The sequence below is a fragment of the Somniosus microcephalus genome, chromosome 16 (genome assembly GCF_052327205.1).
Source record: "Somniosus microcephalus isolate GS21.2 chromosome 16, FLI_Smic_1.0, whole genome shotgun sequence".
In the NCBI taxonomy this organism is placed as follows: domain Eukaryota; kingdom Metazoa; phylum Chordata; class Chondrichthyes; order Squaliformes; family Somniosidae; genus Somniosus; species Somniosus microcephalus.
In genome coordinates this window covers 48,911,024-48,926,110 of record NC_141002.1, presented here as the reverse complement: position 1 = coordinate 48,926,110, position 15,087 = coordinate 48,911,024, and the positions used below count along the sequence as shown (strand labels likewise).

At 41.5% G+C, this 15,087-nt stretch overlaps 1 protein-coding gene across 1 annotated transcript in view; it reads left to right on the top strand.

Annotated features, from left to right (window-relative positions):
* The window catches only part of LOC147106141 (stimulated by retinoic acid gene 8 protein homolog), a 52,072-nt gene extending 41,399 nt beyond the window's left edge, over positions 1-10,673 (top strand). The window contains exons 7-8 of the mRNA XM_086008965.1: positions 1,128-1,239; positions 7,166-10,673. Of these exons, the coding sequence (XP_085865091.1) occupies positions 1,128-1,239; positions 7,166-7,237 (184 nt within the window). The 3' untranslated portion in view covers positions 7,238-10,673. The remainder of the gene's footprint in view (positions 1-1,127; positions 1,240-7,165) is intronic.
* The last annotated feature ends 4,414 nt before the right edge of the window (positions 10,674-15,087 follow it).

Here is a 15,087-nt window from a genome sequence, read left to right as displayed (position 1 = left end):
CTCTCTGGATGAAGAAATTCCTCCTCATTTCAGTCCTAAATGGCTTACCCCTTATCCTTAGACTATGACCCCTGGTTCTGGACTCCCCAGCCATCAGAAACATCCTTCCTGCATCTAGTCTGTCCAGGCCTGACAGAATTTTATAGGTTTCGATGAGATCCCCTCTCAATCTTCTAAACTCCAGTGAGTATAAGCCCAATCGACACAATCTCTCCTCATACGTCATTCCTGCCATCCCAGGTATCAGCCTGGTGAATCTTCGCTGCACTCCTTCCATGGCAAGAACGTCCTTCCTCAGGTAAGGCGACCAAAACTGCACACAATACTCAAGGTGTGGTCTCACCAAGGCCCTGTACAACTGCAGCAAGACATCCTTGTTCTTGTACTCGAACCCTCTTGCTACGAAGGCCAACATACCATTTGCCTTCTTAACCGCCTGCTGCACCTGCATGCTTACCTTCAGCGACTGGTGTACAAGAACACCCAGGTCTCTTTGCACTTCCCCTTCTCCCAATCTATTACCTTTCAAATAATAATCTGCCTTCCTGTTTTTGCCACCAAAGTGGATAACCTCACATTTATCCACATTATAGTGCATTTGCCATGTTTCTGCCCAATCACCCAACCTGTCCAAATCGTGCTGGAGTTTCACGACATCCTCCTCACAGCATACCCTCCCCCCCAGCTTTGTGTCATCTGCAAATTTGGAGATATTACATCCAATTCCCTCGTCCAGATCATTAATATATATTGTGAACAGCTGGGGTCCTAGGACCGATCCTTGCGGTACCCCACTAGTCACTGCCTGCCACTCGGAAAACGACCCGTTTATTCCAACTCTTTGCTTTCTGTCCGCCATGTTATTTAAGTAACTTTCTGTATAAATATGATCATAGGAATTTCTAATGGAAAAAAAGATAGAAAAGTGTGACAAGAATGTGAAAACAGGAAATAAGATTTTGTAGACAGGAATTTGTGCAGATGTAAGATTTTTAATATTTAATAAATAAATACTTTGTTTGGTAGGAGAGTCACCATCTGGTGTATGTAGTAAAAAAAATACTGGCTACATAAATGTTGATGTACTGATGCCTTTGCCTTTATTTCCTCTGTGATTGGATTAAAAGCTCTATCTTCACTCATTGTTCCACTGAAAATCCAGAAGAGACCTGCATGCTATACAAGCAGATAATTAACTTTGTGATGGCGCGATCTGTCACAGTCACACACCACTCACAGGTAACTGTTCACAATTAAATAAAGGACATCAGCTGAGTTTGAGTTCTGATATAAGTGGGGTAATATTAAAAAAATCTAAATTTCCCTACCAGGTAGCTCACTTAAAAAATCATTTTTGCTATCAAGGTGGAAGTAAGTAGTTTGCCTGCAGCTATTCTCTTTCATTTAATTTTTTTCCTATTTTCTCCTCCCCTTCGGTGAAAGTGGTGAACCATACTGCGGGCCTCTTACAAGTGGTGACTGATGTGAGCGAAGGAAGTGCCCGTTTCACAGAGTTGAGTGTGATCCTGCTCTTACCTGATATCCATGCATTATACTTTCAAGCAGAAGTCACTGGACAATAATCAGGTGTGGGACCCCTGCTGATAATTCCCCACCTGAGCTTGGACACTGAGGCCAACTGTAATAGACTATCGCATTTGCGATCAGTTAATTCAGTACAGACCAAAGAATCAGACCAAAAGCCTCCTGACCTGTACCTCTGTTATATCTTCGATTGTTCCTAACCTTCTTACCTTAGGTTACATCAGCTTTCATATTTTAGATCACTCTCAAGGACAAGTCCCAACTCCCCAAGCCTCTCAGAGTGTCTCTCTTTGCCTTGAAATCTAGATAAGCTTTCAATAATTTGCTCAGTGAACCAACAAGCAAACCCTGCCTGGTATTTGCTTTTAGCTATGAGACTTTCCTCAATACCTCCATAAGATTTTAATCCAATCTGTGCAAGCAGTAGAGCATCACATCAGATTTAGTTTTAAGTTTAAAATATCAAACAAATTTATTTTTTACAAAAAATGAACAAGCATGTAAGCAGCTGTCATATATATTTACAGTAGCCATCCTTCCAGGTTAACTCCTTAAATGAACAACATACTAAAAGATTGCAACTCTTCAGAACTAAGCTAACCCTTGGCAAATAATTTTTAAATGCACACAGTGTTTCTTATCCTAATATTTGTTACTATTGTGGGAACCTAATTAATTTAAACTGTCTTCGAAAATTCAAAGAAAAAATACTGTGGATGCTGGAAATCTAAAATATAAACTGAAAATGCTGGAAATATTCAGCAGGTCAGGCAGCATCTGTGGAGAGAGAAACAGACCTTTGGTCCGAACTGGAAAAAGTTACAGATGCAACCGGTTTTAAGCAAGTACAGAGGCAGGGAAAGGAGGGAGGGGAGGAAAGAACGAAAGGGAAAATCTGTGATAGGGTGGAAGGCAGAAGTTATTAAATGACAAAAGGGTTGATGGTGCAAGGCAAAATGGGGTGGTAATGGGACTAGTAAAGGAACAAAAGATGGGTCTGGAGGAGCTGTAAAAGACAACAGCAGAATCATTCCCAGCACCACCTGTCCGAAAAAATGGGAGCAGTGGTTACGATCTGAAATTGTTGAACTCGATGTTGAGTCCAGAAGGCTGTAAAGTGCCTAAGCAAAAGATGAGGTGCTGTTCCTCGAGCTTCCATTTAGCTTTATTGGAACAGCGTAGGAGGCCGAGGACAGAGAGGTCAGACTGGGTGTGGGATGGAGAATTAAAATGGCAAGCGACCGGAGGCTCACGGTCACACTTGCAGACTGAATGGAGGTGTTCAGCAAAGCGGTCGCCCAATCAGGTTCTGGTCTCCCCAATGTAGAGGAGACCACACAGTGAGCAGAGAATACGATATATTAAATTGAAAGAAGTACATGTAAATCGCTGTTTCACCTGGACCTGTTTGGGGCCGAGCGGTGGGAAGGGAGGAGGTAAAATGTGAGGTGTTGCATCTCCTGCACTTGCATGGGAAGGTGCCGTGGGAAGGGGAGTGGGTGTTGGGGGCTATGGAAGAGTGGACCAGGGTGTCGTGGAGGGAACGGTCCCTTTGTAATGCTGAAAGGGGTAATTCAAATTACCTTTCCCTCGTTCAGGAGTTTCAAAATGATCAGTTCTTTCTCTGAGACCTTTAAATAGAGTCCTTGGTTTGGGAAAAGAGTTACTGGGACTGCTTGGATTTTGAATGTCTGGATTTAAAAAAGAACTGACAGTCATATACAATTGAACGGGTCACACACCATTGTTTAAGTTTGAATTGTCCCTCTCTCCAGCCGGTAACTGATAAAACTTGCCAGTTTGTATTGAGCTAGGCTTGGTAAAGGATTCTGGCTTAGTTGGCTTTCAGACACCTTACAGGTTGTGAATGAATTTAAAGAGACAAACACCAAATCAAAACTGGAAATTTTTGTCACAATCACACTGCGGGAGGGGAGTGGGTTGCGGGGGAAGCTATCAGAGAGCCAAATTTACCTTCTTTAACATCTAATTTTATACACGGATAGAAGGAACTTTTAAAAATGAATAGCAGGTATTGATACGTTTTCTCTCTGGGTGAGTAAGTGCCATGGTGCAGCTCATAACCGTTTCTGTGGACAAACCTCCTGTGCGCAGCCAAATCAGGCAACACACAATTGTCTAAATAATTCAGTTGTATTTATTTTAGCTTCAAAATTGAGTTTATTAATGCATAAAATTTATCAGAAGTAACAATAGGTTCACTTGTCCTTGGGATAATCCCAGTGCAGAGAGCCGAACTCTGAAGCAGCACCTGGAGGTGGTACCAGAGAGCAAGTTTCCTGCTGATGATCTGATAAATCAGGCCAAACTTTTGTAACCTTTTTACATGAGCATCTTTGAAGCTAGGCCCCTGCTGAACATCTGTGGTGTATATAGGCTAAGAGGCCACACATGTGCCAGGCAATTACCATCACCAACAAGAGAGTCTAACCACCTCCCCATGACATTCAATGACATTACCATCGTCAAATCCCCCCACAATCAACATCCTGGAGGTCACCATTGACCAGAAACTTAACTGGACCAGTTACATAAATACAAGAGCAGGTCAGAGGCTAGGTATTCTACGCCGAGTAACTCACCTCCTGACTCCCCAAAGCCTTTCCACCACCTACAAGGCACAAGTCAGGAGTGTGATGGAATACTCTCCCCTTTCCTGGATGAGTGCAGCTCAAGAACATAAGAAATAAGAGCAGGAGTAGGCCATAGGGTCTCTCGAGGCTGCTCCACCATTCAATAAGATCATTGCTGATCATCGACCACAGCTCCACTTTCCCGCCCGATCTCCATATCCCTTGATTCCCCTAGAGTCCTAAAATCTATCTATCTCAGCCTTGAATATACTCAAAGACTCAGCATGCACAGCCCTCTGGGGCAGAGAATTCCAAAGATTCACAACCCTCTGAGAAATTCCTCCTCATCTCAGTCTTAAATGGCCTACCCCTTATCCTGAGACTATGCCCCCTAGTTCTAGACACTCCAGTCAGGGGAAACAACCTCTCAGCATTTACCCGGTCAATCCCCTTCAGAATCTTCTATGTTTCAATGAGATCATCTCTCATTCTTCTAAACTCCAGAGAGTATAGACCCATTCTACACAATCTCTCATCATAGGACAGCCCTCTCATCCCAGGAATCAATCTAGTGAACCTTCGTTGCACCGCCTCCAAGTATATCCTTCCTTAGGTAAGGAGACCAAAACTGTGCACAGTACTCCAGGTGTGGTCTCACCAAGGCCCTCTACAATTGTAGCAAGACTTCCTTACTCTTATACTCCAACCCCCTTGCAATAAAGGCCAACATGCCATTTGTCTTTCTTATTGCTTGCTGTACCTGCATGCTAACTTTCTGTGTTTCTTGCACGAAGCTGAACACCATCCAGGACAAAGCAGCCCACTTGATCGGCACTCCATCCACCACCTTAAACATTCACTCCCTCCACTGCAATGCAACGTGACTGCAGTGTGTACCATCTACAAGATGCACTGCAGCAACTCGCTAAGGCTTCTTTGGCAGCACCTCCTAAACCCGCGACCTCTACCATCTAGAAGGACAAGGGCAGCAGGCCTCCAAGTCACTCACCATCCTGACTTAAAAATATAATGCCACTCCTTCATTGTCCCTGGGTCAAAATGCTGGAACTCCCTCCCTAACAGCACAGTGGGAGTGCCTTCACCACACGGACTGCAGAGGTTCAAGAAGGCATCTTACCACCTTCTCAAGGGCAATTAGAGATAGGCAATAAATGCTGGCCTTGCCAACGACGCCCACATCCCATGAATTAATTAAGAAAAAAGGCCATCCATTGGTTCAAAGTTTGAAGAGCTTTTCTAGATGAGATAAAATAAGTGGGATGGGTAGAGAACATGAAAAGACAGATCTGTGGAAGGATCAGGTTTAATCAAGTGAACGTCTTTTTCTCATTTCATATTTTCTTATTTTATACCTAAATGCCTAGTTTTACTCATGCCTTGATAGTTAGTGATTGCGGGATAGGTTAGTGGCCAGGCTTTGTTAAAATTATTGATGCCTCCTCTCTGAAGGGGTTAGTGGAAAGACTTTATTAGCAGGGGTTAAGCACAGGATTTGCCAGGGTTATTTATGTCCACCTCTAGGATTAATTGTGCAGGTTTCTTCAGGGTCATTCATGCTTCCCCTTTTCATAAATATTTACTTTGTCTTCTTTTTGCTAATTTTGGATGGATTTACCACTATGAAAGCTGTAGAGCTACATACATGGGGATGACATGTAGGTTCAAATTTTGGGAACAAAATAATTTTTTTAATTATGTAAAATAAAATCACTCCTGTCTTGATGGTTTAAAAAATAAAAAGGTTGCTGTGATCGTCCAGTGGAGACAAAGCCCATTAGAACCAAAAAAGCTCAATTTTTGATAGACCTTAATCCCATTTATCTACCTACTTACCATATTATTCAATCCCTTGCATTTAATTGATTCTTGAACCTATTTAAGCTGCCTGCTTGAATGGGCTTTTGAGTTAACTTATTATTTATTATTCATTGAATAAAATAGTTCCACTTAACAACTTTTCTTATCCTAAGTATTGGATTTTTAATTTATGCCTGCAAGTATATGATAGTTTGCCTGGGTCAATTCTTAAAATTTCAAATAGATGACCTCAAAGTCTCTTCTTTTGCAAAGAAATCAAGGCAAACCTCCTTAACCTTACTTTGTAATTTAACTATCTCTAATCTAGAATAAACTGCACTGCTCGCTTCTGTACACTGTCAATAGCAACAATATCTCTCCTATGATTAGGTGCCCAGAACTGCCAACAGTATTCCAGAATAGGGTCTGACCCCATCTTATATAGCAACAACACAACTACTTCTAATTTGTACTCTATTCCTCTGCTAACGCAGCCTTTTTTTAACTGCAGCTAAGCACTGTGTACTAGAGACAGTTTAGGAACAATTTCTTCCACAGCTTTCGACCACTCCCATCGTCTGTTTGCTGTGGCTTCCCCTCACCTACTTTGGTTACTGCTTGGGGAGCACCCGAAGAAGTGTGAGAGAAAAATAAAGAACCAAAGCAAAGTGGAAACACGTTACAGCATCTTCACGTGCAGCCATGTTCTCTTCCTGAATTGGTCCAGGTCCCAGGATGAGATAGGTACTGGCCCATTACAGATGTACGGTTTGCATTATTTAATGAAGCACGTGCTGTATGAAACATGACTTCCTCTGCCTCTGCCTGTGGTATTGTAAGGGACTGAGGACTATCAAATGTATTTGAAGGATGAGCCTACAGGTCTAATTCCTGAATAGCCTGTTGGTTCCAGTTCCCAGGTTCAGTACAGGCATTCGCCCATTGTTACTATGGATTAGTTTCACCATGTTGTTTCCCAGATCCATTCCAGGTTCTGCTCACTGGTAGCGGAGAACACTCCAGTACCTCTGAAGATAGGCCGGAGGGACTGTGGACGACATCCCATCATAGGGGCGTGTGCTGTTTTGAATTTTGAAAGAACAGTGATTAACCAGTCAGAAGGTTGTTGTTTTCAGGTGATGTGATTTGATTGAGCAGATTGTCCTCCTCCCGTTGGTACTAAATGACTCTCCCACCTCTGCCTACAGGAGAGTTCCTCTAATGTTGATGACGAGACATTTCTGCTGAGATGCACAGAAACATTCGATGATGATCTGTAACTAAAGGAGCTCTGCAAACAAATTCTGACATAACCAGAGGCGCATAAAGCAAGTGATTAGCTCACAGCAAAATCAGCCAAATATTAACAGAATTGCTAGTAGTGTACCTAGCACCCTGAAAGACCAGTTGACAATATGCAGCTTACTTGTGACCTTTTACTCAGTAACATTTTCTTTCTGAGTTTGATAATGAGGAAGCAGCAGGCCCCAAGCAAGTTATATTTAACACACATAAGATTCGTCCAAAATCTAGTCAATTAAATTAATTACTGTTATTTATTCTGTACAAGGAAACAAATTTCAGACTGGAATTTTTCTACTCAATGACAGCAGCCCTTTGATTGCTGTAGGGAGGTGATTGTCAGCTTTTTTGGTTATCACATAGTGTTCTTCTGCTTGCAGCTGGCTACAGTATACTGTAAAAATGAAAATGTTTTACTTAAGAGTTTTTAAAAAAATTACGTTTTACTGGTAATTCACAAGCAGATAGATATTTTCTGTGCTTATGGCAGTCCTGCACTTTGGGAACATAATTTTGTTTAATTGAAGCCTCTTGTAACTAGACTTGTGCTTATTTAAATCCAATTTTAGTCTCGAGCAAGCAGCATAACGCCACAATCTGGTGATAAGACCGCTGGCGAGCTATCAGTGGCCGTCTCAGAGAGGAGAGCATCCAGTTTGAAGGCTGCCCTTTTTTCTGTGTAGATGAAACAATAAAAAATAATTGTTTCTAGGAACTCAATGTGTTAAAAAAGTTTTCTAGACTGAGGAGTTACACTTTGAAATAAAGAATTTGTACAGTATTGTATATATTTTAATTGCAACCTTGTTTATATTAATATTGAGATTGAGATTGTTATTTATTTGTGAATTTGTGGAAACAGCTGCATTTCCATAATCGAAGTGTTGTTGCCTCTCCTCCATACAGAATACTTTAGGTACTTCTTTCCTCATGCCTCTCTCCAGAGTTTGTTGCTCCGGTGAGCTTTTTGGTACCTTGCCCAAGTGAGCATTCTTCACGTGTGAGCATAGACAGTGAGTATCGAGAGACTATTCATAGCTGAGCCTGATCCTGTCCTCACTCAGCATTTACGCACACATTGGGCAATAATTTGCGGCCCCTACGGGTGCATACGAGTTGCGCAAGCGCCCATGGGGCCGCGCAGGTTTCGGGTTTAGGCATGAGCTGCGCATGCACGAAAACCCGGAATATGCGATCTGTCAAGAATTCTCTTGATGGATCCAAAGCATCCCCGAGAAAAGAGTTGCGCTGTTTGCCCGACTTCTCCCCAGCTGATGCCCGTGAAATTCTTACGCCTGGTAAAAGCAGGCATAGGGCCTGCTTTTACCAGCATAAGAGTTTTAAAAAACAGAAATATTACATTTTATCAATAACTTAAACCTTTAAAAACCTGTGAAATAAGGTAAGTTTATTTTTAGCCCCTTTAAAACATGTACATTTATTTTTCAAAAAATTAAATTTTTGTTTTAAATATTTAATTAAATGCTATTTTAATTAATTTTAAATATGTGATGATTTTTTAAAAATTTATTTGAAGGGTAGAGCTATTTTTTGGGGTATTCCCATTCATACTTATGGGGATTCCGTACAGATGCATGAATGGAGATTCTCTTCTGTCATTCGTTGGGCCGGTCCACATGATCCCAGGGGCGCTTGTGAACTGCCTGCACCCCGGGATACGTGGGGCTCTTCCCGCGGGTACCCGGAGAGGCCCAGGACCGCGAGTCTCCGGACCTCCGGTATGCGGGCATTTTATTTGCGGATCGGCCGCAAATTCAGGGCCATTAATCTTCTATCACGAGTACTGGATTATACCAGGTTAGGGATTTAAAATGGAACACTCTGGTATGTTTGGCTTAGCACTACAGTGCATGATGCCTTTACCCACTAGCAATGTATTTGAAACGTCTCCTCTCAACAATTTGCATTTCCGAATGTTTTTTTTAATGTCCTTGATAGAAGAAGTACTTTACATCCACAGTACTCCTCCGTCTCTCTCTCTCTCTCTCACACACACACTTTTACCTTTAAGAAACATTTTTTGACTAAATTGAGTGAAATAAATGGATATTGGTAGTTAACCCAAGGTGTGAAATCAAGCCAAAGGTTTTCAATGAAATCTCTGGCGGTCAGAATAAAAGATGTTGTCAGTCTAAATTTGGAGTCAGGCAGTACAAAAATATAATGTGGTTCAGGCAGGGAATTGTACAAGAGAAATGAATGTTGTCCCATCACCTTTAAGAAGAACACATTGTGTCAGCTTCTGCGATGGTTATTTAGCAGATTTCCCCCTGAAAAACAGCCTTGTGCTGGGGGTCAAATAAGAGGGAAATTTTCCCAAACAGACTTTTTAAAAATTTGCATCAGAACCATGTTCTTTGCAATTTTCCTGCTATAAGAGCTTCCTTTTGAAACTCCTGTTAAGAATCTTGTTCAGTGATGGGTTTTTACATCACAAAGGTAGAGAAGTATGTTGCTACTGTGGGTTTGGTTAAAATAAAGTTAGGTTTCAGTTTTACCATTCATTGTACTGTACAAGGTAATATCATTGAGGATGAGTCCCTGGGCTGGCTGTCGAGATGGGTCACGCCACTGCAGAGGTGTTGTAGGATATTTCTATTTCTAAATAAATTAATAAATACACAAATGAATGAATTAACCTTTCGGTGTTGTTTTTAAAAGTGATCTACCACCCCAGCTTCTTTTCTAAGTGATTCTGTCAATAATAAGGAGCTGGCAGACACCGTGTGGATAATGAGCAAACTGTGAGTGTGCTCAGTTGAGCTATTCAGCAAAATTACCACCCTGACTTCCATTTTACTTTTCAGAAAGGCAGCGGTGAGATTGCTCAGTTTGTTTATTTTCATTAAATGTTCCACTGCTCTCTCTCTCAGTAAAGCATTACTCTTCCATGGTATTTGGGTAGAAGGGGAATCTTCAAAAAATATTTTTGAACTCAAGCCAACCAGCCAGGATTTCCTTCCCCTGGTACTGTTTTGTTTGCCAGCATTAAAATGACAGAATACCATTGGCCAAATATTTGAATCCATTGATGGAGAACATCTGAGACAGTTAACTGACTTTTACTACATCAGTATCGCTCGGAGTGCTTTCACCAGGATGATGCACGCTCAAATGGTTTGAAGCATAACTCGCATAGTTTTATAATAACTGACTAAGAAGGGATAAATTACCACAACTTGTTAAGATCTTTCTTGGCAGTAGACTCATCTCTTGTAATGAAAAATGTTATTGAAATTCTTGTGACTATAAATCTTCTGATTTTATTATTGTTCTAAAACAGTTTTTAATAAAAACATCACTATCTCAGTTTCAGTACCCAACCTGTCATTGTGACAATTGTGGATTGTAAGGTTGTTGGTGCTGCAATTAAATGGCATTGTTGTTTATTTTAAATCACATGCATTCTAATCATTTCATTCTGTGCTTGAATCTGGCCCGGTTGGTTGGGATAAAAGTCCCCTCTTTCTGACGGCTATAATGACCCTTCATGGAATACAAGTACACAAAATTGTCAATAATTTAGCCCAAATTGGGAATCTTGTTCAGCGAGACCTTAACAACAGTTGAAATGAAAGACTGAAATTTTGCACTGTTGTAGCAGGCTGAGTGAATCACTTCTGAGGCTGAGGGCCTCAGTGGTAACTTTGCTCAGTGGTAACACTCTTAGCTCTGAGTCAGAAAGATGTGGTTTAAACTCCATTCCAGTAGTTGAGTGAACACTTCAGACTGATACTTCAGTGCAGTGCTGAGGGGGTGTTGCATTGTCAGAGGTGATTTCAGATGTGATGTTAAACTGAGGTCTTATCTGCCTGTTCAGATGGATATGAAAGCTGGTATGGCACTATTTGAAGAAGAGCAGGGGAGTTCTTCTGCTATCCTGGTTAATAGATTTCCCTCAATCAATACAGTTTATCTCATTTGCAAATTGGCTGCTGCATTGCCTGCATAGCAAATGATTACATTTCAAAAATAATTAATTGACTTTGATGTGCTTTGGAACATCCTGAAGACATGAAAGGCACTACATAAATTCGTGCTCTTTATTAAAGCAAAATGGAGGGTGGAGTACAGGCAGTTTAAGATGACCGTGACGAGAGAAGTTTATTCTGCATCTAGCCTGTGCTACAGTTGAAATAGGTATGTTTAATGGGACAGTGTAATGGGGGCTTTCCAAAGTAAATATTACTCCCATCTTCAGGTCGCAGTGCTGACCTCAACATACATTGCAGTGTCAGCTAATTTCAGTAGGCAGAGGCATGCCAGCTGTGGAAATGCAGGCTGCAGTGCCACAGATATGCCGGGGTGGACGGAGGTGATTGCATAAGGGTAGGAGTTAGAATGGGGTCTGACCAAAGCTCTGTATAAATGAAACATCACTTCCTCACTTTTGTATTCTACCCCCTTGAGATAAAGGCCATTAGCCTTTTTGATTGCTTTCTGTATCTGTGCTTTCTGTATCTGTGCACTTTTTTTGTGATTTCTGTACATGGACATTTAAATCCCTTTGCTCCTTCACAGTTCCTAGTCTATCACCATGAAGAAAATATTCCAATTTATTCTCCGAATCTCTGGTGCGGAAACTTATCAAATGCCATCTAAAAGACCATATAGACAACATCCATAAACACTCCCCTATCCACTAAGCTAACTAAATAGATTAGGCAGGACCAGGGGTCACAAATTTAAGTTGTCTAAGGCTAGATCTAGGTTAGATGTCAGGAGGAGGTTCTTGTCCCAGAGAATAGCGGACCTCTGGAACAGGCTGCCGTCTCGTGTGGTGGACGCGGACTCGCTGAATTCGTTCAAGCGAGAGCTGGACCTGTTTCTGGCTGGGGCGGAGATCACCTCTTACAGAAGGTAGGTACTGCAGGGAATTCAGAGCCAGAGTGACCTCCTGGACGAGTTTTGATCGCCTAGATGGGTCGGAGAGGAATTGCCCAGAATTTTTTCCCCCAAATTGGCCTGGGTTTTAAAAAAAATTTTTGCCTCTCCCAGGAAATCACATGGTTTCGGGTGGGGTGGAGTGTATATGCTGTGATACACAAGGTATCGCAATTGTATGGGACAGGCTTGATGGACCAGATGGTCTTTACCTGTCCGTCATTGTTCGTATAAACTCTTCAAAAAATTCAACTAGATTAGTCAGACATGACCTACCCTTCACATATCCATGCTGGCTCTCTTTGATGAGCTCATACTTGTCCAAGTGCTCAGTCACTCTCTGATGATAGATTTCAGTAACTTCCCCACAACTGATGCTGAACTGGCATGTTTGCAGTTACCTGGTTTCTCTCTCCCTCCCTTCTTAAATAACAGAACGACATTAACAATTTTCCAAATCAAAGGCACAATTCCTGAGTCTAGAGAGCTCGGAAAAATTACAACTAACGCATCTGCAATTTCCTCAACTATTTCTTGAAAACCATCAGGTCCTAGAGATTCATCAATCTTATAGAAACATACAAGATAGGAGCAGGAGTAGGCCATTCGGCCCCTCGAGCCTGCTCTGCCATTTAATGAGATCATGGCTGATCTTTTTTTTGTATTTAATTGGTCAGCCATTTCTTTGTTCCCCATTATAAATTCCCCCAATTCTGACTGCAAGGAACCTACGCTTGACTTCACCAATCTTTTTCTCTTCACATATCTATAGAAGCCTTTATAGTCAGTTTTAATGTTCCCTGCAAGCTTACTCTCATACTCTATTTTCCCCCTCTTAATTAATCCTTTTGTCCTCCTTTGCTGAATCCTAAACTGCTCCCAATCCTCAGCTTTGCTGCTTTTTCTGGCTAATTTATATGTCCTCTCCTTGGATCTTATGCTATCCCTAATTTTTCTCGTTAGCCACGGTTGCGCCACCATTTTTGTTTTATTTTTATGCCAGACAGGGAGGAACAAATTCTGTAGCTCATCCATGCGGTCTTTAAATGTTTGCCATTGCCTATCCACCATCAACCCTTTAAGTAACGTTCCCCAATCCATCCTAGCCAACTCGTGCCCCATACCATTGTAGTTTCCTTTATTTAAATTCAGGACCCTAGTCTCTGAGTCAACTATTTCACTCTCCATCTTAATGAAGAATTCTATCATGTTATGATCGCTCCTCCCCAAGGGGCCTTGCACAACAAGATTGCTAATCAATCCTTTCTCATTAAATAATACCCAGTCTAAGATAGCCTGATCTCTAGTTGGTTCCTCGACATATTGGTCCAGGAAACCATCCCATATACACTCTAGGAATTCCTCCTCCACGGTATTGTTACTAATTTGGTTAGCTCAATCTATATGTAGATTAAAGTCACCCATGATAACTGCTGTGCCCTTATTGCACGCATCTCTAATTTCCTGTTTAATACCATCCCCAACCTGAGCATTACTGTTTGGGGGTCTGTGTACAACTCCCACTAACGTTTTCTGCCCCTTGGTATTTCTCAGCTCTACCCATACAGATTCCACATCATCACAGCTGATATCCTTCCTTACTATTGTGTTAATCTCCTCTTTAACCAGCAATGCTACCCCACCTCCTTTTCCTTTTTGCCTGTTCTCCCTGAATATTGAATACCCCTGGATGTTGAATTCCCAGCCTTGGTCACCCTGGAGCCATGACTCCTTAATCCCAATTATATCATATCCGTTATGATCAATTATTCGCTCCATTACAATTTTTTTACTTATATTAAATCTACTAAGTTCCTCCCTTGACTTGTTTTTAGGTTCTTTTATAGCACTGGCATTTTGTCTTCTTTTCCCATGTGTGAACGGATACAAAGTACTCATTTAACAATGGAAAAGGTCATCGACCTGAAACGTTAACTCTGTTTCTCTCTCCACAGATGATGCCTGACCTGCTGAGTATTTCCAGCATTTTTTGTTTTTATTTCAGATTTCCAACACCCGCGGTATTTTGCTTTTGTACTCATTTAACAAGTTGGCTATTTCTTCATTGTCCATTGTAGTCTCATCTGAATCTGTCTTTCATGGGTCCACATTCTCTTCATCACTCTCTCAATATATTTATAAAATCTTTTGCTGTTAGCTTTGATATCCCTGGCAAGTTTCTTTTTATATTCCCTTTTTGCACCTCCTATTACTTTCTTGTTTTCAGTTTGTTGCTTTTTATAGCTCTCCCAATCCACTGAATTTCTACTTGCATTTGTGTAAGCTTTTTCTTTTAGCCTGATACTGTCTCTTACCTCATTTGTTGACCATGGTTACTTTACTACACAAATAGAGCTTTTGCCTTTTAGGGGTATGTACTGGTTTTGTGTTGTACCCAATGCGTCTTTGAATACTGCCCGCTGTTTGTAGGTTTACCCATTAACAGTTAAGTCCAGTTTACTGCGATTAGATCATATCTCATCCATTCAAAGTTTTCATTACTTAAATATAAAATCTTGGGCTGTGATTTTTGCCGGCGCTCAGAGGGCGGGTTTGGAGGCAGGTCAGCAGTTAAATCCAAAATGATCGACGGCAGCTTGCAAACCTGCCGCGAACCCACCTCCGCGTGACTTTCCAAGGTGTCGGGCCTGCGACTCCTGATCAGACCCGACACCAAGTGGTGGGAGAGGCAGCTAAGGTAGTTAACAGAACTACCTGTTTAATCCTATTTTGAGAGGGTTTTTCAATTTTGCCACATTTTCAATGTGTTCCATGGTGTTCCACAAACAAACCAGCTGATTGTGTCGGGTGATCCAATAAGCTGAATAGTTGACTGCTGCAAGTGCAGCATTAAAGCTAACCTGCCACATCAGTTCAATTTCAAAAGCCAGAACTTTCTGATTTCAGGATTTGGAAGACATTT